At 42.2% G+C, this 22,175-nt stretch overlaps 1 protein-coding gene and 1 long non-coding RNA gene across 4 annotated transcripts in view; one reads left to right on the top strand and one right to left on the bottom strand.

Moving 5' to 3' along the window:
• SPARCL1 (SPARC like 1) overlaps window positions 1–15,277 on the top strand; it is a 41,032-nt gene extending 25,755 nt beyond the window's left edge. Inside the window, exons 5-12 of one of the 2 annotated variants that reach the window (XM_090037041.1) lie at window positions 1,073–1,885; window positions 4,369–4,441; window positions 5,210–5,328; window positions 5,904–6,024; window positions 9,985–10,121; window positions 11,370–11,518; window positions 12,694–12,842; window positions 14,775–15,277. In XM_090037041.1, coding sequence (XP_089893167.1) covers window positions 1,073–1,885; window positions 4,369–4,441; window positions 5,210–5,328; window positions 5,904–6,024; window positions 9,985–10,121; window positions 11,370–11,518; window positions 12,694–12,842; window positions 14,775–14,803 — 1,590 coding nt within the window. In that variant the 3' untranslated portion in view covers window positions 14,804–15,277. Of the gene's footprint in view, window positions 1–1,072; window positions 2,255–4,368; window positions 4,442–5,209; window positions 5,329–5,903; window positions 6,025–9,984; window positions 10,122–11,369; window positions 11,519–12,693; window positions 12,843–14,774 lie in introns of both variants that reach the window. The other variant, XM_090037040.1, reaches the window with a different exon arrangement.
• LOC149870876 (uncharacterized) overlaps window positions 4,448–22,175 on the bottom strand; it is a 29,955-nt gene continuing 12,227 nt past the window's right edge. The window contains exons 2-4 of one of the 2 annotated variants that reach the window (XR_016440866.1): window positions 20,070–20,192; window positions 11,358–11,508; window positions 4,448–5,228 (exon numbers count right to left, since the gene is read on the bottom strand). This is a non-coding gene — a long non-coding RNA (uncharacterized LOC149870876). The remainder of the gene's footprint in view (window positions 5,229–11,357; window positions 11,509–20,069; window positions 20,193–22,175) is intronic. The other variant, XR_016440867.1, reaches the window with a different exon arrangement.

Below are 22,175 nucleotides of genomic sequence, written 5' to 3'. Positions count from 1 at the left end.
TTTCCAGTGGCCACTGACTGCACAAAGATAACAGAAGGGGTTTTCCTATTACACAGTTGATAACTGGGAATAACAGCCATCTTAAATCTCCCCTCATGACCACTCAGCTTCTTCCTTTTCCCTAAGTGTTAAGTGATAGCAGATAGGTGGGATTTTTAAACTGTATTTGTATTCATCTTAAACAAGTTCCGATGCTGTCTCAGTTTAGTGGAAGGCAGAAGCCTCAGATAAGTAGGATTTTAACTCGGCTATTAGGCCCACCCCCCAGTTCAAAACTTTGGCTCCCAAACATACTTAGCCCTTTTCCTTTTAAAGCTTGAACCTTTTTCAATGACATCAACAGTTTTACCACTGACTTTACTGGGTAAAGGATAAGCCCCCAGTGTACCCTGTGATGCTCACTGCTGTTTGTTTTTTTTCCCATCATGTTGCTGTTGCTATCAGATTAAATAGGATTCCTGTTAACTGAGCCAGGAAGCACAATAGGAGACAGATAGGCTGATCCTGAAATAAGAATGGAAATAATTGTGATAATACTTATCACTAATTAAATACTTGGCTAAGCAACATTCTGAGTGTCTAGATGTTTAGACTCTCTGAATCTGATGTTTGTTCAAAAAAAATCAAAAGTTGTGGAAGTTTTCCCAACTTTCCTCTTTTCTCATTGCTAACACAATATTTATCTTCTGGGGTAACTAATACTTACTGAAGCCAATGTTTTCAATTCCAGCTGCCAAAAGTTCAATATTTGATACTTAAACTGAGATTCCAAAAAAGACTAATGGAGTTATAGCCATTCAACTCCTATCAAATTGTGATACAAATTGCACACCTAATCCTATGAAAATTGTTTGGAAATTCCAGGCCTAAATAAATGTACATTCATTGTCAGACCTCTTGGCCATCCACAAACTTCACTGACTTCACAAATCATTCCGTCTCCATACAGGGACGAATTTCATCCTGTGTACTGACCAAGTGAAAAGAGTATATTACATAGCAACTTGGAAATGCAGTTGTAAAACAAACTATTTATTTGTCTATTCAATAAATATGCATTTTTATTTGGAAGGTTCAAGATTCTTCTTCTGAAACTTCAGAGAAGGAACACTCAGAGCCTGAGCTGTATTTGAACAAGGACAGTCTGCTCCCACTTCAAGGTAGTCATGAGAAGGAGGAGCAGGCATTGATGGTATCTGGTGAACCCAAGGTGAAGCACAGGACTGTTAAAAGACAGGAAAGAAGTAGTAGCAAACATCACAGGAAAAGTGGCCTAGAGGGTATTAGTTTACAGCATATTGGTCCAACCTTGGCTTCTGACATTCAGTGGAGTGATTTTGTGCATACTACGAGCAGCAAACAATCCACCAGTGAAAATTTTCAACTTGGGAAGGAGAAGAAGTATAGCAACATAGCTAGTCACCAAGGTCAGAATGGTGAGGAAAATCCAGCAGAGGATTTCACTCTTGTTCAAGAGCAAGGCGCATGGAAATACAATAAAAAGAGAGTTGCCGTATCAGAAAACAATAGTGAAAGTGATGAAGACATGGAGGAGGAGGCAACAGCAGAAGAGTGTAGTGAAATTGGCTATATAGACAGGGGCCAGAAAACTCATCTGACAATTCAAGACGATCACTATGAAAACAAGCAAAACAATGATAACAGACAATCTGATGAAACTCTCAGAGATTCCAGCCAGCCCTTCCATATCACCAAGAGGCAGGACGCTGGTCAAGAAGAGGAGGAGAAGAATATGCAAGCAAGAGAAGAGGCAACTGTCTCATCAAGAATTACTAAACAAGATCAGAACATTGAATGGCAAGGCCAGAAGGATGAAGAAAGGCTCCAAGATGGTAACCAGAATACTACTAAGCATGAGGAAGTGGTAAGGAGAAAGTATATGGAGGCCCAAAGTATTAGTAACAATAATGATAATGCTGATAACAATTCTGATGCTGGTGGCAACACTGATGATTTTAACCAAAGCCAGAAAGGACCAGCCTACCAGGAGAGTGAAAGAATTCAGAGTAATGATCATGGAAGTATCAGTGCTGAGCAGCAGAGGGAGAGAGAGGAAGAAGACGGCAGTGTAGTTATTAATGAAACTGACAATAACCAACATATTGACATTAAACACTTCATTAATGTTGAGCAAGATTATTATAGCCATGAGCCAGCCAATTCTGACAGTGAGGAGCATGCAAAAATAGCCAGCCTTCTGCAGAATGCAAACACAATGGAATCTGAAGACAATGTAAGTGCCTTAAAACAAAATAGGGGAGATAAAAAACCCAAAGTTGTACTCAAACTTAAAGCACAGCAGTAGGCTATATCTTACATGTGGCCCCCAAAGAGAATTCTTAAAGGACAGCTCTCCTTCTCTGATGGCTGTAATGACATTGGAGGTCTTGTTCTTTATAATTTCCTTTGAGGTTACATTGCCTTCATTTTATATGTATTAACTATTATTTTTCCTAATATCTGCCAAATGAAGGTTTTTGCAATTAGTGAATTCAGATGCAGTTGTTACTAATTTATAGAGGAAGATATGGCCCACTTATAAGCAAATTCAAGCAGGTTTATTTCTCATTTTTAACACGTTTGTTACACTTTTATGTAAATTATCTATAGTCCCTCAGCTCCTGACAAAGAACAATGTGTAATCTTTATGGTCACAATTCCAGGCACGTTTATAAACTGTTAAGGCTAGATGTTCACTGATTTACAGCCACTGCAACATCATTTGACTTTCTAGGTTCACATCAGGTGCAAGTCAGCACAAAATTTTGCCTCCTAGGCCATGTCCATATATTCAGAAATGTGCAGTATGTGATGTCACAAACATCTTTGTGACACCACAAACTACACATGTTGCATATTAAATTGTGCAAGGCACTGCTAATTTGCAGTGTGGGGGCAAAATTTGCTACCAGGATTTTCCAGTAGCAAAAAAACAAACAAAAAAGGAAAAAAACCTGGGACAAAGCACATGAAAATAGCATGCACCAGAACAGGCATGAAGATGGGAGAGCAGGCAGCCAAGCTGCTTGCTCCCACATCTTGAGTCGCTGTGGCACATGGGGCACACAGGGGTTCCACACAGCATTTGGAGACAGGGGAACAGGCAGCCTTGTTCTAGGGAGCTGGGCATGGCCCGCAACAAAAGGCACATGTAGGGGTGTGCACTGTGGCACAAATTTGTGCTGCTACCATTTATGCCACTGCAAGCATACACCCCTGCTTGTCTGCATGCAACTCTAGCATGTATTCATGGAGACTGAAGTCATATTTCAGCAGCTCCTCCCTTCAGCAAAGTAGTTAAATATAAGTTTAAGTGTTGTGTCGAATCTGGAAGGACTTAGCCACTTGTTTAAACTGAAATGAATTGACATGTTAGGCACCTAAAGCCAAACTTTACATCCTCCAAACTCCACCTCATCTGCCACCTAATTTCAGAAGTGCTTAAATCCTATGGGTGTCTAAGATTTTTATATTAAAGTTCCCCTGACTGGTGAACTGTTGCCTGAGTCCCCCCAGACCTCACAGGCTTGGACAGCTTAACATTGACAACTTAACTCAAGCACCATCAGGGTACAGCAACAATCTTCTGGCCAGCTTGCCTGTGTTCTCACAGCAGACTCTGCACATTCCTTCAGTAAGTTAGTAAAGAAGGAAATATCCCCCTAAACATTCACACAAGATACATGAGATCTGACTTCAATTCCTTTTTGTGCCTGGGGAACATGGAGCTTGAAGGAGCTTCCTGAGCTATCAAGCCCAGTCCCCAAATTAGAGTCCACCTTTTCTATCTCCCATAAAACACCAAGCTGTAGCTTTAACTAAGATGGAAGCTCAGGACTGAAGATCCTGAGGGCAGCAAGCACCTCCCAATAGCACTGGAAAGGGGAAGGATTCAATCCTGCCCCCCTGCCACACACACACACACACACACACACACACATACACACACACACGTACGTTCTTCTAATTTTCTCCTGGCTAGCTTAGGTGACTAATTATCACATTGAGTTTTGCAAACTCTTTTCCCTTGTACATTGTACAGGAAACCCAGGGTCAACCTCAAGGCTCTATTCTGCTGTTGGGCCCAACTACTTAAAAATTAGGCAGTGTCATGCCAAATGTCACAGTACCAGAATTCCTTGAGGGCTCGGCCCTCTAGTTTTCTTATACTGCATTCTTCCCTCAAGACGTAGCTTCCTCAAAATACTGGAGCACGGACAGAAGAGAAATATTTTTCTCAATTCAGTGAGATGTACTCATTTACAAATGAGCAATTGTTGATGGAGTGATGCAATTTTCACTTCAGAGACCTATTACAACTTCTTCTTTTGCTTTATGATTGCAAAGGTTAAGACTACAGACAGTTCACATAATAAGAGAGAAAGTACAAGTGATAGCAGTATGAAGGTGCTCCTTTTTGGTAAGTAACCTATCTACAACTTGATTATAAATCTATTGTATTGGAAGAGCTGTAGAATTTGCTGCTGCAAATTTATTTTTCTATTTTAGTCATGTCATGATTTCATATGATTGAATTTTGCTGTATGTGATGCTATATTGCATCTGTGCACATTAAAAATCCCTGCTGGATACTCATTTATTTATTGAAATACTTCTAAAAAATGTAAAATACATTGTAGATAGAGCACATACTTTCATAACATCTATACAAAAGTTGGAGTTATTTCACCAAAACATTAGTTGACGAAATGAAGACATTTTATTTTGATTTGAATTAAGGGAGGCAAAAATTTTTTGGATTCAATAAGAAATCAGAACTGATATGAAATTTTATCCCAAACTAATACAGAAACTGAGTCCACATATTTTTGTTTGTCCCCCTCCCCCCGCCTTCACATTTTTCCCTTTATTTCCTTTTGATTTTGATAGTACTTTGTTGTAATGGAAAACAGATGTAAGCAAGATGTCATTGTCCATGCAGGTGGTACACAAACGTGCTAAAAACAACTCAGAATAAATCTTGCTTTAATGGGATTTCCTACCTTTGTTATTTAACAAGGAGATTCAGCTGTCTCTGATAAAGCTTTGTGGTGGGAAGCACCCAAACTTGGATGCATATTTCAAACATCTGCGGTGTGTTTTGAGATTTCTTGATTGTTAAGTTACATTTCACTCAAATGCCCAGTTTTGCTCTTCTCTTCCTTTTGTTTGATGACATTTTTGCCAGACCCTTGTAGGAATTTCCACTGTAAAAGAGGAAAGGTCTGTCACGCAGATGAACAAGGAAAACTCAGCTGTGTTTGCCAAGATCCTGCTGCTTGCCCTCCAACTAAAGATTATGAGCATGTAAGTATTCCACTGACACAGGAAGAACTGACTACAATATTTGATACTCCATTAGTTAGAGCGATTCTACACTAAGACAAATGTGAATGGCTCCCACTGGTTTTGATAATTGGACACCCAAGAGTTGAAATTACCAGAATTGTCACAGATGGCTGCTTGAAATTCTTAATGTAATTTTCCCCCTAATTTACATTACAAAAAAAAATAGTACACTCTCTTTAAAAATTGTACAGAAAATCCAATCATTATATCAATTTGTCTCTGATATTTTAGCAGACCTATGCACTTACTCATGTAGGACACTGTTCAGCATGGTTTCCCACTAGGCTGCTATGGGATTACTATATACAATACAATAGTATTTTGTTACAGTAAATTACATTTAAGATTTCAAAAAAGCTTAAAGTTAGGCCCCCAAATCTATATTTACACCCCCTGAACAAGGATTATTTTCAGAAATACTAAACACTTGCAGGTCAGTGGCCTGTTTAATTTCATGCTCATTCTGTGGTACATTGACATGCACAATAGCAATCTAACAGTATTACTGAATAGATTTTTCTCTCCTTACCTAGATTTGTGGCACTGATAATAAGACCTATGAGGGCATATGCCAGCTCTTTGGCATGAAATGCCAACTTGAAGGGACAAAAATGGGACATCAGCTGCACCTAGATTATATTGGATCCTGCAAATGTAAGGCTGTGCTTATTTTTATGCATGTAATCTACCTCTATAAAAATGCCTATCACCTTAATAGCAAATCACAGCTATAAGATCTCTCCCTTCCCCATTACTTCTGTATATGTTACCCTTCAGTCAGAAATAAGCTCACAATCCTCGACTCAAAAGTCCTCAGAGAGATCTCTTTCTATAATTATATTACATAAAATGCCCAAATCCATTGATTTGACTTTCGTGAAGAATCATTTGTCTGCCACCTGGCTTGGTTCTATCACCTTCCTTGTAACTTTTTTTGGTGGGGGAGGTGCTACCACCCTCCATTACCAGTCTTAAATATAGCTCTCCTCACAATATCTCTGAGAGGTAGCAGCAGATCATTACCTTTACGAGTACCATTTTATAGTTTGGTGTTGGGACCCTGGGGCACAAAGAGCTGAATACAGGAAAGAACTTAGGCAGTATAACAGCATACTTGGGCATCACCAGTTGAACTTCCAAGTGTTCAGTTATAGGGGTCCCCTCACCCTCTACCCAGAGCAAGTTCCCCAGTCTCGTACTTGGACATTGTTCCCCCAATGAGTGCCTTCCCTTCTCTCAGGTCACTCTAGCTAGCTGGCTAGTTGCTGTCCACCAGCTGTCTCCCTTTTGTTCTTTTCCCTCTCCACTTCCTACTGATTGCAGAGATAGCAGGGAGGACCTGGCCTGGGCCAGAGGTTCTTTTTAACCCCTTTTTCACCATGGGCAGCATCCTGCCCATAGGTGATTGGTAGGGGGCGCACGGGGCTGCACATACTCCCTCCAACAGTGCCGGTCCCCCCTCTCCCCCCAAACGGCTGACACTGACGCTGTAGGCAGGGCTGGTGCCCTCCCTGACAGGGTTGCCACCATCAGCAGCTTCTGTAGGGGCCCCCCAAGATTCAGGAGGCACCATTCACTCATGATCCTCCCTCATCACAAGTGCCTAAAACAGGACTTGTGCGGAATGTAGGTGCCTAAGTTCAAAACTACAATCTAAAAAAGCACTAGCTCCCTATCCTAAATATGTCTAAATCTGGCAGGTGCCCCCACATTTGACTGTGCATGCCCAGGACTGACCCGGGCTGAGCAGCTGTTCCACCTAAGTTCTATCCAGAAATGAGGTGTCCTTCTGACTCAGTACACTGACCTGTGATCACCCCTCATGGGCAGGATTGAGACCTTCACAAAATGAAGTTGTAGTCACATTCTTTTTAAAGGTGGAGCTGGTGCCACAACTCACATGTTATATACTCACTGGATGGCTAAAGCACTCACTTGGGGAGTGGAAGACCTGAGTTCAGTTTACTTCTCAGCTTTAAAGTAGTCAAACACAGTTCTCCCACCTTCTAAAAGAGTGCCTAAGCCACCCCTCACTGAAGCTGTGCCACTCTGCAGCAATGAGTTCAAAACTCCTGAGGTCCATCAAAGGTGAGTGAACATAAGGAAGTACGAGTTTCCTTATGGTTAGGGCACTCATCTGGGAGGCAAAAGTTCTAGTTTCTGATCCATGCTCCTAGGACTATTTCTGTATGTTATATTAAGCCAGGGGTGGGCAAAATGCAGCCCGCGGGCTGCATCCAGCCTGCCAGGCCATTCTGTCTGGCCTGCAAGGCCCCTAAAAAATTTAGAAAATGAATATTTATCTGCCCCTAACTGCTTCTGGCCTGGGACTGTGGGGCTGTTCACACCTCCCTGCCCTGAGCAGGAAATTCAGGTAAGAAGGGTGTGTGTGTCGGGGGCGGGGGGGCAGGAAAGAGGTGGTGGGGGTTGGGGGAGTGGAAGGGAGTGGGTGTGTAGGACCCATGCCAGTGTCCTGGGGCCAGTGCCAGTGAGGCCCAGAACGGGGCAGCAGGAGTATGGGGCACAGGCTGGCAGGGGTCTATGGAGCTGGGCTGCACTGCACCAGCAGGGAGAGAGGGGAGCTGGCTCAGATCCACAGAGCCCCAGCCAGCTGGGACCCTGCGCTCCTGCCACCCACTCTGGGCCCTGCCAGTGCTGGCCCCGGGGCACCAGTGTGGGACCCGCGCTCCCACTTGGGTGCCGCTGGCTGCCATGTGTCTGCTCGCTCCCAGCTCCACCTGTCCCAACCCCACTGCAGAGGCAGGAATGACTGTGAATATCCCCAGCCCTGCACAGCCCACACTTGCCTGTCTGGGCTGAGCAGCAGTGGTGGCAAGCATGGAACAAGCTGCTGCTCAACACAGGGGAAAAGTGGCCCCTCCCCTCCTGCTGCCAGAGCTCCCTGTGGCAGCTACCCAGAGCCCTGCCTCTCTGCCATGTCCCCACCACCCCATGGGGCAGCAGTGGCAACAGAGAGCAGGCACAGGCAGCCCTGCATGGGCTCCAAATGGCAGCCGCAGGGAGTGCCAGCAGCAGGAAGAACAGAGCTGCTTTTCCCCCACCCCAGCAGCAGTTTGTGCCCTGCTGCCACTGCGCTCAGCCCATTGGGTGAGGCCAGAGCTGCCACAGGGCCCATTCTGGCAGCACCAGTGACAAACAAACAGCAGCTGAGCAAAGGGGAAAAGCACCCCCACCTCCTGCCACTGCTGGGCAGTCTGCCAGAGCCTGCTCCGTGCTAGGCTCCGCTGTGGCTGCTTTGCTGCCGGCTGTGTGATGCCCAGGAGCTGCAGCAGAGCCTAACATGGTGTGGGCTCCCCCAGCAAACACTGCACAGCGGCAGCAAGGAGAGTGGGTGTTTTCCTCCACCCCAAGAGCAGTTCGTGCCTTGCTGCTGCTCAACCTAACAGGCTAGCCTGGAGCCGGCACAGGGCCCAAGCTGGCAGAGGTGGCAAGGAACAAACTGCAGTTGAGCACAGGGGGAAAGCGGCCCCTCCCTTCCTGCTGCTGGCACTCCCTGCGGCATCTGCCGGCACTCTGCCTGTGCCCACTTTCTGTTGCCACGACTGACCCACAGGCGGTGGGGACGCAGTGAAGTGGCAGGACAGTACCACATGGGCTCTGGGCAACTGTCACAGGGAGCACCAGTGGTGGGAGGAGGAGTGTCCGCCTTTCTCCTGTGCTGAGCACCAGCTTGTTCCCCGCCCACTGCTGTTGCTCAGCCCACGACCCTCTCCCTCCCCCCACCAATAAAAATTAAATTTAAACATGTAAATTAAATTAAAATCTGTAAATTATACAGTTTGCAGGTCTGCAGTTTGAAAAGGTTGGGAACCCCTGCCATAGACCCCTGCCTGCCTGCACCCCATGCTTCTACCACTCCACTCTGGGCCCTGCAGGCCCCATGCTCCTGCACACCTGCTCACTTTCACTCCCCCCATACCATTTTACCCACATTCCTACCCACCTACCGGCTGCTCTGCACCCCATGGCTCCCATACCACACACACATCCCCACAAACCCCCATACCCACCCACCCACAACTCCCAACAAATCCCACACTCACCCCATACCCCCCAACACCCATGCACACTGCATTTTGAGCTTTTATGCAATAACTTCTACATATCCAGAACAAACAAACATAAATCAGATCAAAAATATATTTTTTAAATTAAATTGAAATATATTATTATGGGTGTTTGATTTTTAGGTTTTTTTCCCTAAAATGGCAAACCCTCTTCCCCAAAGGCGTACTTCCAGGGGCAAGAGGAGGGACTATCAGTGGCAAAGGTCAGAGGTTAAGGGGATGGGATTTCTGTAAAGGGGCGGGGCTACCCATGTGGCCCTCGACAGCTTGTCAAAACTCAGTAAGTGCCCCTTCGCTGGAAATAATTGCCTGCCCCTGCCTTTAGCATTTTCCAATCCCCCTCCTGAGGAAAGGAATCCAGGCACTGGAAGCTGAATGGACAGAGCTTCCTCCCTACACCTCTGTCTCAGTTTAAATTTGACCTGTAAATTTGCCCATAAGACTCAAACATTGTTTTGAAGAACCTGACTCAGGACTAAATGGATCTCTTGATAATGAGTATGGAATCCTTTGTTATTTGGAACAGACATTCCTCCTTGTACTGACTATGAAGCAGATCTGTTCCCTCTCCGAATGAGAGACTGGCTCAAGAACATCCTCATTCAGTATTATGAACATTATCTGGACAGATCTGGATTTCTATCTGACAAGCAGCAGAATAAAGTAAGTAATTATTTTAAAATAAAACACAGCACCTGTTACATCACTAGAGTCAAGTGAACTATTTGTAATAAATAATTCACTCTATACATTCCCCCTTTTCCTGTTAGTGAAGGGTCTTTGGGCACATGGTGATCTTCTGCTGTGAATAAAACTTGATCTGCTAATTTTTTTGTGTGAATACCTCAGCAGAATTCAGCATCTGAAAGTCAAAAACTTGAGTTGTGATGTTTAGTTTTGAACAGACAGGCAAGTGACATGATACCATATTTACTGGCATACCATGCACACCTGTTCCCTAAAACTTAGCTTTTCAAAATTGGGATATGTGTCTTAAGTAGGGAAGCTAATCTTCTGCCCAGAATAGAAGGAACCCATTTTGATTCCTGCTTCATCCAACATTTAAAAACAACTACCCAGCAGCAGCAGTGCATTTCTATTCAGGCAGCTGAGTGAGTCAGTTGACTTATTGGCTCACTGGCTCTTCACTCCATAGGTGTTAATGACCATCTCTCTTTTTTAATAGTCTTGATGTTCCACTACTTAAGCTAACCTGAGCAAGAGGCTGAATATCTCTTTTTCAGCTGACTCTTGTTACACAATGGAACTCTTCACTGGCCTAAAACTAAGAGTCAGTTCATGTGCCATCTACCCTAACCCCATTGTAGAAGCTGGGTAAAAGTAGACAAAATACAGCAGAAGGTAAGCAAGACAGAACTCTGACCAAAGCTCAGGCCACTGTCTCTTCACTGCTGTTTTCCACATGCTAGCTAGACAATGCTGGCATAGGTGTACTAATACGTTCTACACCCATACATTCATTTTGCTGTGCTGACACTGCCACAACCTGTTCCTTGCACTCTTCCTTCTCCCTCATACCCAGGCAGCATGTAGACTATAAAGATACCATGAATAAGCAGCTGAAGGTTCTCTGGCATGGGGGACTCCATAGCTGGTGGTGAGCTGAGACATCTCTATTCCACACTGTAGAGGAAGGGGGCAAAAAGAAGGGTATATACTGTAGCACTCTAGTGAGCCCTTGATGTTTACCCAACACTTATGAATGAATTTGCTTACACTACAGAAACAAGATAGCTAACTTGTAAGGACACTTTTTTTAGTGTAGTTTCCAGCTGCAAGCACTGCAAAAACAACTCTCATGCTATTTGAGTGAGATTCTATGGGTGGGGTAATTCTAGTTGGACTATTTCTTCTATCACTTAATGGTAATTTACTTACCTGCTCGTGCAGGTCCAGAAAATCTACCAAAATGAAAAACGTCTCATGGCTGGTGATCATCCCATTGAACTTCTGTTACATGACTTTGAGAAAAATTACCACATATATGTGTATCCAGTGCACTGGCAGTTTCACCAGCTTGATCAGCATCCTGTGGACAGGTAGAAACTCTTTATATATGTGCTATTCTGATCTGGATTGTTTCACTGAGAAGTCATTTAGAAAAATGCAAGTATTCTCTAATACATACACACTGGGACAGACTCTCAAATGCTGTAAACTAAGCATATTGACCTTAATTGTGCTTATAACTAGATGCTTTCAGTCTTTAGACATGTCCTGTACAATACTTGTCAGATTTTACTTACAGATAGGATTTAGCAAGAAATACCTGCTACCCACATGTATTTCATCATAATCAGCCATTGCACCTTCAACTGTGGGACTTCCCAGCAATTGGTAAGGGCCTAATCCAGGAACAAAGTATTTGGTTAGGAAATTAATGAGGATGCAAGAACAGAGGTTCATCCATGGTGGTTAGTCACCACAAATATATCACTGGCATTCAAAACTCATCTAAAAAGAATTAAGATAGCATTAAAGGTGGACAAGTACGTTAAGTTATTCAATTTTGATTGTTGCAGTTATAGGATTGTGTATCTGACATCTCTGTGGCACCTTACTAAGGCCTCCACCTACCACCTCATTGGATCAGGGAGCTTTCTTCTCCCTGCCAGCAAATATTTTAAGGCTATAATCCCCTTGCAATTTCCTAGCAAGTCTGGCCTTGATACAGTACTCTGACTCATTCTCTAAGGGATAGTGAGAGATTGACTCAGTGACAGAGTGACCAATCAGCTTTCCCAAGGCACTATTTACTCTCAGATAGAAGTATCACTGAAAAAGCATATTATAAAATGATAGCAGCTTACATGTGTGATCTTTTACCATGTAGTATGCATCATCATAAATGTGGCTGTGGTAGATACAGACATGGGTTTGTCAGGTTTTTTTTCCTGTCTGTAACTAGGTATAGATTGTTTCTGTAAACTCCTTCTATTATACTATACTACCCTCTTAAACCAGAACAAGCCAACGTACACAACTTTACCTACTGCCTACATCAGAGATACAACAACCTTTTTTGAATATTCCATGTTGTCAGAACAAACAACACATGTCAGTGTAATTATTTTTTAAGCTTTCAAGTGGCCAAAGGCTGACATCCCTCACAAATGGATGTTTCTTTTTGTCTCCTAATAACCTTGACTGTCTTTAGTAACCTAAACTATTTACCCCAGGAACAAAATCATGTGCTGCCTCCATTTCATTTCAGGTTACTGACGCACTCAGAGCTTGCTCCTTTGCGAGCTTCTCTAGTGCCCATGGAGTACTGTGTAACTCGTTTCTTCCAGGAGTGTGATGCTGATAAGGATAAACATGTCTCTTTGAAAGAATGGTGCCACTGCTTTGGAATTAAAGAAGGTAAATCCAGAAGGGTGAGAGGAATACAGGCTGAGAAAAATGCTTCCATTCAAACTAAGCAGAGAAAAATCTCACTTCATACACAAAAGTTAAGAAACTCTGGCTACGATATTGTGAATAGCCATGTTGTAAGGCAAATGGAATGGAGATCAGGGATGAGAATCTCAGAAGAAATAGAGTTCTTTGTTAGTTCACTGAATCATACTTCAGCTTTTCCTTCAGAAATACTCTTCAAGTTACTTTGCAATGGATGAGATATCTAAGTACATACAGAGTGATCTAACTATAGTACTATAGTCAACATTTTACTGGTATCAGGTTTGCAGCTATGTAAACAAGACAATTTGGCTCTCTTCCTTTGACCCTGCAGTTGACTCCTTACCTTCCATTCAAGAAGTAGGAGTCAGTCTCACTTTTGCACTTGGTATCTGTATTTCAGTTATCTATAGTTAGTCCATACATTGGATGCTTGTTGCCTGGTTTTCCTCTGTTGACTGCTTTTCAATGTCATACCAGTCCATTGACCACCTAATTCAGCAAACTATCATAGGTGGTGCTTTTGCTACCCACTCATGTTATCACCTGGAGTAGTATTTAGAGCACTCCTGCAGGGAGTGCTGGTTTCCAAACCTTGCTTCAAAATTGTTTTTTAAATGATAAAATACATGAACAGTCTTTCAGGCAGAGACCAAAACTCTAGTTTCTCCCCACCTACGTAAGTGTTCTAGCCAGAAACTTGCAGAGTTATGCCCCTTCTCTTTAGTGAATCCTGAATTCTTCTTTGCACAATGGAACAGCTTCAGCAGGAAGGCTGGAAAGTGCCCTCATCCAAAATAGCCGACAGGCTGATAGAGCATTTTTGTGGGAGGTATAGGCTTGAACCCCGTTGGGTTGAAGAGAGACTGAACTTGAGTCTTCAGCTTCTTGCAATATACTCTAACGTGGGTGGCAATAGCATCATGACATGACCATGCCACAGTGGCAGCAATATCTGTTTTTTGTGTGAAGCCCAATCTTGTCAGACATAGACATACTCTGAGCAGATACGGCTTCTCAAGGAAGTAAAGACTTAGACTCTGAATCACAAGTCTTGGACAAGGTGCTGATTGGTTCAGCCTTGTCAAAACTGGGGCATATGTTGGAGTGAAATTTTTTGCACCTGGGAAATATTAAAGTAAAAATATAGGAACCTATGCAGTGTAAGCGACTCCAGGCTTAGGGTTTTTCAGGACTGCAATTTTGGACTTAAGTGCCTAAATTCTGACTAAGCTCCACTTTGGGCATATAAGTCACTTTTAGAAGCTAGCCCTGAATTACAGCAGAACACCGTAACAAGTTAGGCAAGAGAAGCAAAGATGCAAGTTATTTTTTCACTCACTAAAAAACTGTAGGGCTTCTTTTAGAGAGAAAAAAATCCCTAGGATTGAATATATTTGTTCATGACCCTTTTAACAACTCCTGGTCTTAAGTGGGAGTTGGCTGTGACCAAGAAGTACTTATACACTTACGAAGCCTTTCTGAGCCTAGAATTTTAGCAGCTCTTCTGGTGACTTACATTATCAGCCACAGTTTTGAACAACAGGGCATGGATTATGCTATTAAAGGAGTGACAGTGTTTGGCATGTGGTGTTACTAATGGTTCTGTTGGTCCAGAGTAGATTTAACGGCATCAGTGATTTTAAAGATTACAGACATGTCAGGAAAATATTACATAATGAAAAAGCAGTTATTAGAAAGGATTTAAAATGGGCAGTGTTTGATAAAAGCACCTGTTTCTGTTTTCAGATATGGTTCATAAATCAACATTTGAAACGTTAGAACAAAATTTATGACTCACTAATGATAAAACAGTCACGATATAATCATTTTTCTTGAATACTAAATGTTCAGTGATTATAGTAACCTTTTTTTCCCTTTTTGTCTGTTTTGCAGAAGACATTGATGAAAACCTGCTATTCTGAGTTTGGTGGAAAAGAGTTCAAGCATCCTGTACTTATTACCAGTCATATCCATGAAGCCATTCTATTTCTGTGAACCCAATAGCGTAACAGTTTTGAGGAGAAAACTTACATAATGTTTTGGTTTTTGGTTTTTTGAGGTTTTTTGTAGATTGACAGCGTTACTCCCCAATAGGCCAAATAAATTAATAATACTAAATCAATTAACAATAGCAGAGTATAAGAACTTTTCAAATGGATTAGCTAAATTAAAAGGCATTTTTGTGTGTTTCTGCCTGGAGTTTAACTTTCAGTAATGCCTCTCTATACACAAGAAACAGAATTGTTCACAACACTGTTTTCCAGTGGATATATATGGCAAAAATCTTAACATATACTGTGGAAAACTGGCTACAAATAAGACAAGTTTCTTTGTTTATTGACCTACTGTATTATCAGTTTCTTAACATGCTAATAAAGTAGGAATCAAATAATCTATATCTATTTGTCTCCAGAACCACTACTCCGTAGTTAAAAGAAGAGGATTCAAGATAAATGTTTAACATTTCATAGATTTTCATAGACATTAGGGCTGGAAGGGACCTCGGAAGATCGAGTCCAGTCCCCTGCCCCAGGGGCACGAAGTCAGCAGGGTCATGGGATCCCAGCAAGATAAACATCTAATTTACTCATGAAGGTGTTCAATGTAGGTGCTTGAACCACCTCCGATGGCAGACTGTTCCAGACCTTGGGGGCTCGGACAGTAAAGAAGTTCTTCCTTATGTCCAGCCTGAAATGGTCTTGCAGGAGTTTGTGACTGTTCAACCTTGTCATCTCCTGGGGTGCTCTGGTGAACAGACATTCCCCCAGATCCTGACGAGTACCCCTGATAAACTTATAGGCAGCCACCACATCACCTCTGAACCTGCGCTTTTCCAGGCTGAAGAGTCCCATGGCTCTCAGCCTCTCATCAGAAGGTCTGTTTTCCTGTCCTTTGATCATGTGCGTGGCTTTCCTCTGGACTCTCTCAAGCTTCTCCACATCCTTTTTTAATTATGAGCTCAAAAATGGACCCAGTACTCCAGTTCCAGCCTCACCAGGGTCAAGTACAATGGGAAAATGACATCCTGGGATTTGCTTGAGAAGCACCTATGGATGCAAGCCAGCATTTTGCTCACTTTACTAGCTGCAGCATCATACTAAAGGCTCATGTTCATCTTGTGGTCAGTCATGACCCCCAAGTCCTTTTCATCCATAGTGCTAGCCAGCGTAGCTCTGGCAAGCCTATAAGCATGCTGCAGGTTTTTCCTCCCAAGGTGTAGAACCTTGCATTTTTTGTTGTTAAACACCATTAGGTCCTCCTCTGCCCATTTCCTGAGCCTGTCCAGGTCAGCCTGGATCACCCTCCTGTCCTCAGGTGCGGACACTTTACTCCAGAATTTGGTGTCATCAGCAAACTTGTCCAGTCCGCTTCTGATACCAATGTCCACATCATTAATAAAGATGTTGAATAGTGTTGGCCCAAGGACAGAGCCTTGAGGGACCCCACTGGTCACAGGGCACCACGACGATTGACTTCGGTCAACCACCACCCTTTGGGTCCAACCATGGAGCCAATTCCCAACCACAGGATCATGGTGAAGCCAAGGCTGCAGTTGGCCAGTTTTGCTAGGAGGTGATCATGGGATACCAGAAGGAAGACTTCTTTAAAGTCAAACATCAATCTCTTCTCCCTTGTCTAGGTGAAAGGTCACCTGGTCGTAAAAGGAAATAAGATTGGTCAAGCAAGACCTACCTGCAACAAACCCATGCTGGCTATCCCTCAGAATGCTGCCATTGGGCTTTTGGTTAAGAATGGTCTCTTTGATAATCTTTACTAAGACCTTCCCTGGGATAGAGGTCAGGCTGATAGGCCTGTAGTTTGCCAGATCCACTTTAGTCCCTTTCTTGAAGATAGGCACCACACTATTCTTCTTCCAGTCTTTTTGCACTTCACCAGAGCACCAGGCTAACTTGAAGATGTTCAGCCTGTCAAGGTGTTCCTTCACAAGGTCAGCATTGATGGAGGGTAAGGGATCTCCCTCACCCAGGTGTTCCCGTCCTGTAATGGGCAGGGATGCCCCTTGGGACTGGTGAAAAACTGATGCAAGATGATTATTTTAAATTAATTCTGAGATGAAGAGACAAAAATGCAGCATGCATGAGGTGTCAAGGAAAGCAGCACTTTCATTCTTAGTGTCTGTGCAGTATATTATCTCATTATATGCTTGCATAATGAGGTGACCTGTCCCTTTAGGGGCCAAGGGCCCTGGAGCCAGCTAGGCTTGTTCAATTAACAGGCCCACCTGAGAGGTGGCCAGATGTTTCTCATGAAAAACCAAGCCAGGTATATGAGAAAGCTGCTGCAGAGAGCTTCTGCAGGAAAAGATATGAAGAGGAATGCTTGGGAATAGTACTGGTAGCCTAAAATGAGCAAAGGGACTGCGTTGCTTTGCCTAAGTTTTGCTGAAGAATAAAGCTATGCCCTGATCGAGATTTTTGTGTAACAGTGTGTCCGTCTGAGTTTGGGGAAGCAGCCCAACTGTCATTTACAGTTTGCTCAGATATAGCACCAACTGAGATGTTCACCCTCCTTTAGGCACTGATCGTACAGGGTCTACATGGCTGGATCCTAACACTCAAGTGCAACACAGTGTGGCAGGTGAAGCTTGCATGCCTCATCTGCCATTCTCTTCTCGTTATACTGCACTTCCTATGGGGCACTGTCATCTCATCTGGTTAGGAATGACAGGGCATTTTGTCATCTCTGGCCCGAGTGCATCATGGGAGTTGTAATCCAGTTGGGAAGCCTGGCCCATACAGAAGAATGTAGATGAGATGAAACTGAAATGCAGTTCCCATTAAATGCAAAAGCAGCACAGCTAAATTGAAACATTTTGAGGATTGATTAAAATACTTTGTTTTTTAAGCATTTTTTTTTTTTTTTTAGTAAACCCCAACATTTTCTGTTGAAAGCAGAAATTTTTGCAGGAAAAAGCCATTTAGCTGAAAGCCAATTTTCAACTGAAGAGGAATTTACATGGAAAAGTTTCTACTAGCCTTGCCACACATTACATTCTGCAATACTGCACACCAGTGACACATGAGCAGTGATTAATTTTGTGTAGGGCAAATTCTCTAACTAACCCATGTAGGTATAGGCAGACCCCACCCTCCACGGGACTGTTAGCTTGAAAATATTTATCAAGGATATAATTTTCTGTCTGCATTTTCTTTTGTGTTTAACCACAGTGCATCGTTACTTATTTGTTCTTTCCACTGCCATGAGTCACCTAACCAGATTAAATGAATTAGAAGCATAGCTTGTTGACAGTGTTATGAAATACTTGTACGTAAAAGTCTATTCTCCTCTCTATAGGAGCTAAATCATTCTATCACCCCCATTCCACCCCAGGCCATGCATTAGAAACCAGACACAGTGAAATGGGGACCTTTACAGGAACTGAGAAAAAAGAATCCTACTTCAACTTTCTAAGTAACACATGTCCTGGGGCAGCCAAGAACAGTGGTAGCACTGGCGGGAAGAGAGGGGGGAAATAGGAGGGGACATGTCACCAACCACACAGGGAAAAGGAGGAGAGTGCATATGATTTGAGGAAGGGACATTCTTACTGATTCAGGGACTTAAAAATGTCCCCATATGCTGTTCCTATGGCATGGTCTGTCAGCCCTGTTGAGGAGAGAAATCTGGGAGCGGGGGGTGCAGCACCCCTGTAGCACCAGTTGCTGGTCCCAAATCCCCCTTTACAAAATCCTGAATCCACTTCTGTATATATATTATGTATCACAAACTACAGCAGAATAATGCTGCTGACGTATGTGTAGATAGATGTACCTGAGGTCAGCAGGGGTCAACATCTTTTCACTTCAGATGATGAACCCTTGAAGAAAAAAACTGTAACTATTAAATGTTTATTCACCTGCTGTTTTGTAGAGTTGGGAAATGAATATGACCCTAAGCTGGTGATCCTATTTTTTTTAAACTTCTTGTACTTTCAGAAAATGCTGAGCACAAGTTAAATGTCCATTTGTTTCCCAAGGGCAAGAAGTAGATATGGCTCTGTCTATCAGGTCAGGAGCTTGGAAAGAGGATGCCCCTTTCCAGCCCCCAACATTGGACATTTCTTTCTCACCTGTATGCATGCCACACAAGGCTGTTTGTGGCCTCCACACGATTTGCATGCATGGAAGAGCAAAGAACTCCCAGGATTTTGTAAAAAGATGATAGGAATTAAAATCCTTAGTGCATTATTTTCCCTACCCTGTTTTGCCTGTTTACATTGGTAACCTCTTTGAGAAAAGGACCATCTGCAGTGGGCAGGTCTACATGTGCATTATGTGCCATAATCAGCACTACTGCACAGTAGCATTGGTGCACATCTTTTAGGTGATGTTAATGCACAGTCAACTAAATCTATTGCGCATTAGCTAGGCTTTTGCCATGACACAATAATGTAAAGTAGAATTAGTCTACTGCGCTTTTAGCATCTCATGTAGACACACCCTGTGGCTAGTATAATGTGGTATTATCCTTGGATGATGTATAAACACTTATGTAATAAAATCAACACGTATAAAGTGATTTGTCCATTAAATAAGCTGACCTCTACTATAATAGTTCATAAAAAGACACAGATGAGACAACCTGATTCAGTGGGAATGGGAATAATATGACTAGTACTCATGAGAGATGGGACTTTCAGCTACTCAATGTAAGTATTAATGACTCAATTATAAACAGCCTTTGAAGTTTACTGTTAATTCTACTGAGAGATATACTGGAAATATAGCACCCACATAGGCAAACAGCTTAGCTTTCAAAATGAGGTTTAGAAGCCTTATAGATAAGGACAGTTGTGAGACCTGGCTAAGTCACAAAGGAGGAACCATACAGCATGATGCCTTCTACACAGATATCCATTTGCTCTTGTAGATCAAAAATAATACAGAAGTTATAAATGTACAAAACACATGGACAGCCAAGGTTCTTTGGATAAATCCAATATCTTTTGATACTCAAATTGGTCTAAAAAAAGATATTGGATTTACCTAAATAACCTTGTCTGCCTATGTCATTTGACCAACGTGGCTACAATCTATAGCCCCAAAAACACACAGAAGAGTGTAGAAGTAATGACTGAGACAAAGAGCACCATGGTAAGGACTACTACTACATTTTAATGACTATTCAGAGTTACATCATAGTAATCTTACTCAAATATGGCAGTACCTTACTTTGCATGTTGTCCTATTCTTTTCACAGTCAATGGGACAGCTTGGGTACTAAGATGGTCTTTGACACAAATATAGGTATCAAAATCAGGCGCAACATTAACACAAAAAGGAGGTGAACCTGCCAAAGAAAAATTGGAGGATCAAAGCAAAGTAAAATTAGTTTGGCACTCCTAAGCCCCTGTGCAAACCTCCTATGCTGTCGGCACCACCCAGACTCTGGGATTCTACTTCATGTCCTATTAAAGTTAAGTGTCATTTTTCTTCCAGCAAGCCAACACCTAGACACAGAGGGTGGGATTTTCATAAACCCTCAGCACTGACCTAACTCCATCCAACTGATGTCACTGGCCTCTTGAGTCAATAGTCACTGATTTCAGCAGTTGGGGAAATTTTGATCCTTTTTAAAAATGCTACCCAATGCTGCTCATTTATCCAGAAAGACCTAAGCCAGAACAAATGCTATGATTGTGTACATTTACATTAGGAAATGAAGCCCCTGAATTCCTGTAAATCTCCAGCACAGCTTCTTGGAATCCTAATTTAAAAGATTATGTTGTCTGAGAGGGAATTATTATTTTAGTGTCGAATTAGTATTTTAAACCTCACAATACAAATACACATATTTCCATAACTGTACTTATAGCATAGAATATTATAGTCTAGCAATCAGCACAGTACCTGTAGTCAGGGCATATAACATACTCCCTATGCATATATCCATATGTGTTTTGTTTGCCAACACTTTAGCATGATCCAGTGCTAGATCCTGGGATTTCTTTGGACTTACCGGTTAAAAAGAATGACATAATTTGTCCACTGTTATTAAGAATCTGTCAATCATAATTACTTGTGGTTTTCTGATTAAATCTATGGAACTAGAAACAGTATTTAAACACCAGCAATTCACACACAGACTCCACATGAGCAAGCTGATTTCTTGGCTATTGCACTGTTCAGCTGATCACTGTGCAAAGGAAAGGTAATGCAATTATTATAGTATAATTTTGAAAGAACTGAAATAAGTATGAGACTATAATTGTATGGTAGAGATATATAAATAGGAGTGTAAAACAAACAGAAGGCATTTTAAAATGCAAGGAGCATATTATAATTCCAACAGAGTCAACAGAATAACTCAAAATAACTTCAGTGGGCATTAAAGAAAAAGAGGTAAGGATAGCAAAATTTTAAATGCATCAGAAGGAAGAGGGGAACAATAATATGGGAAATAAATTGCAGAAGATCTCTTATTGAAATATAAGTTTTTTCTAAAACACAGGTAAGACAGCAGGTGAAGAATGTTTGATAAAATTACAGGGCTTCAGAACCTGTGTATGAGACCTTCGTGCCCTGATAGTCAGAGAGGAGTAAAAGAGGGCCTGCCATCCCATAAGTGAAATATAAATATCCAGTTCAGCTGACAAGTTTTGGCAAGCTCATCAATGGTAAGAGAGATTTAATTTGACTATGAGCACCTGCCTAGTTACATTAGATAAAGTTTACACACAAAAAAAGACTAGCTAATTTGAGGGCCTCAATTTTTGGGTGCCAAACTTCAGAAACTTTTAAGAGCCCACCCTTTGAAAACAAGGACTTTTTAAGGTATCTCAAAAGGCCAAAATCTGTGGTGTCCAAAAGTTACTTTTGAAAAACATAGCTCTAATTCTTATTCTTATTTCCAGTGTTTAAAGTATTGAAGGAGTTGTGACCATTATTTGCCATACACAAGATATCCTCACAAAGCAGATGAAGCAGATCTGTGTAACACCTATTCATGCATAACAAGGGACTCAAGAAAAGAAAGCAGTTCGCGTGTTGACATTTGGGGCATATTGAAATGTATTGGAAGGTGGTATTTATATAAAGCTCCATTATTCAGGAAAGGTTAAAGAGAAAGCCAATGAAACTATAGAGAGGGAATAAATCTAGATTTGGGGCCAATTATCTGAAATAGTGACATTTGATTAATATGGAGTTGTTTGACGGAATTACTGCTACAATACTGAGGGAAATTCAGAGGATACAGAATATGTGGTGGGGGAAGGTTTCAGAAAGCACTGGATCAGACCTTAAATCTGAATTTACATGCTGATCCTGAAGG

The sequence above is a fragment of the Crocodylus siamensis genome, chromosome 2 (assembly GCF_052110815.1).
Source record: "Crocodylus siamensis isolate JL-2025a chromosome 2, ASM5211081v1, whole genome shotgun sequence".
Lineage (NCBI taxonomy): Eukaryota > Metazoa > Chordata > Crocodylia > Crocodylidae > Crocodylus > Crocodylus siamensis.
This window is presented reverse-complemented; position numbering and strand designations above follow the sequence as displayed.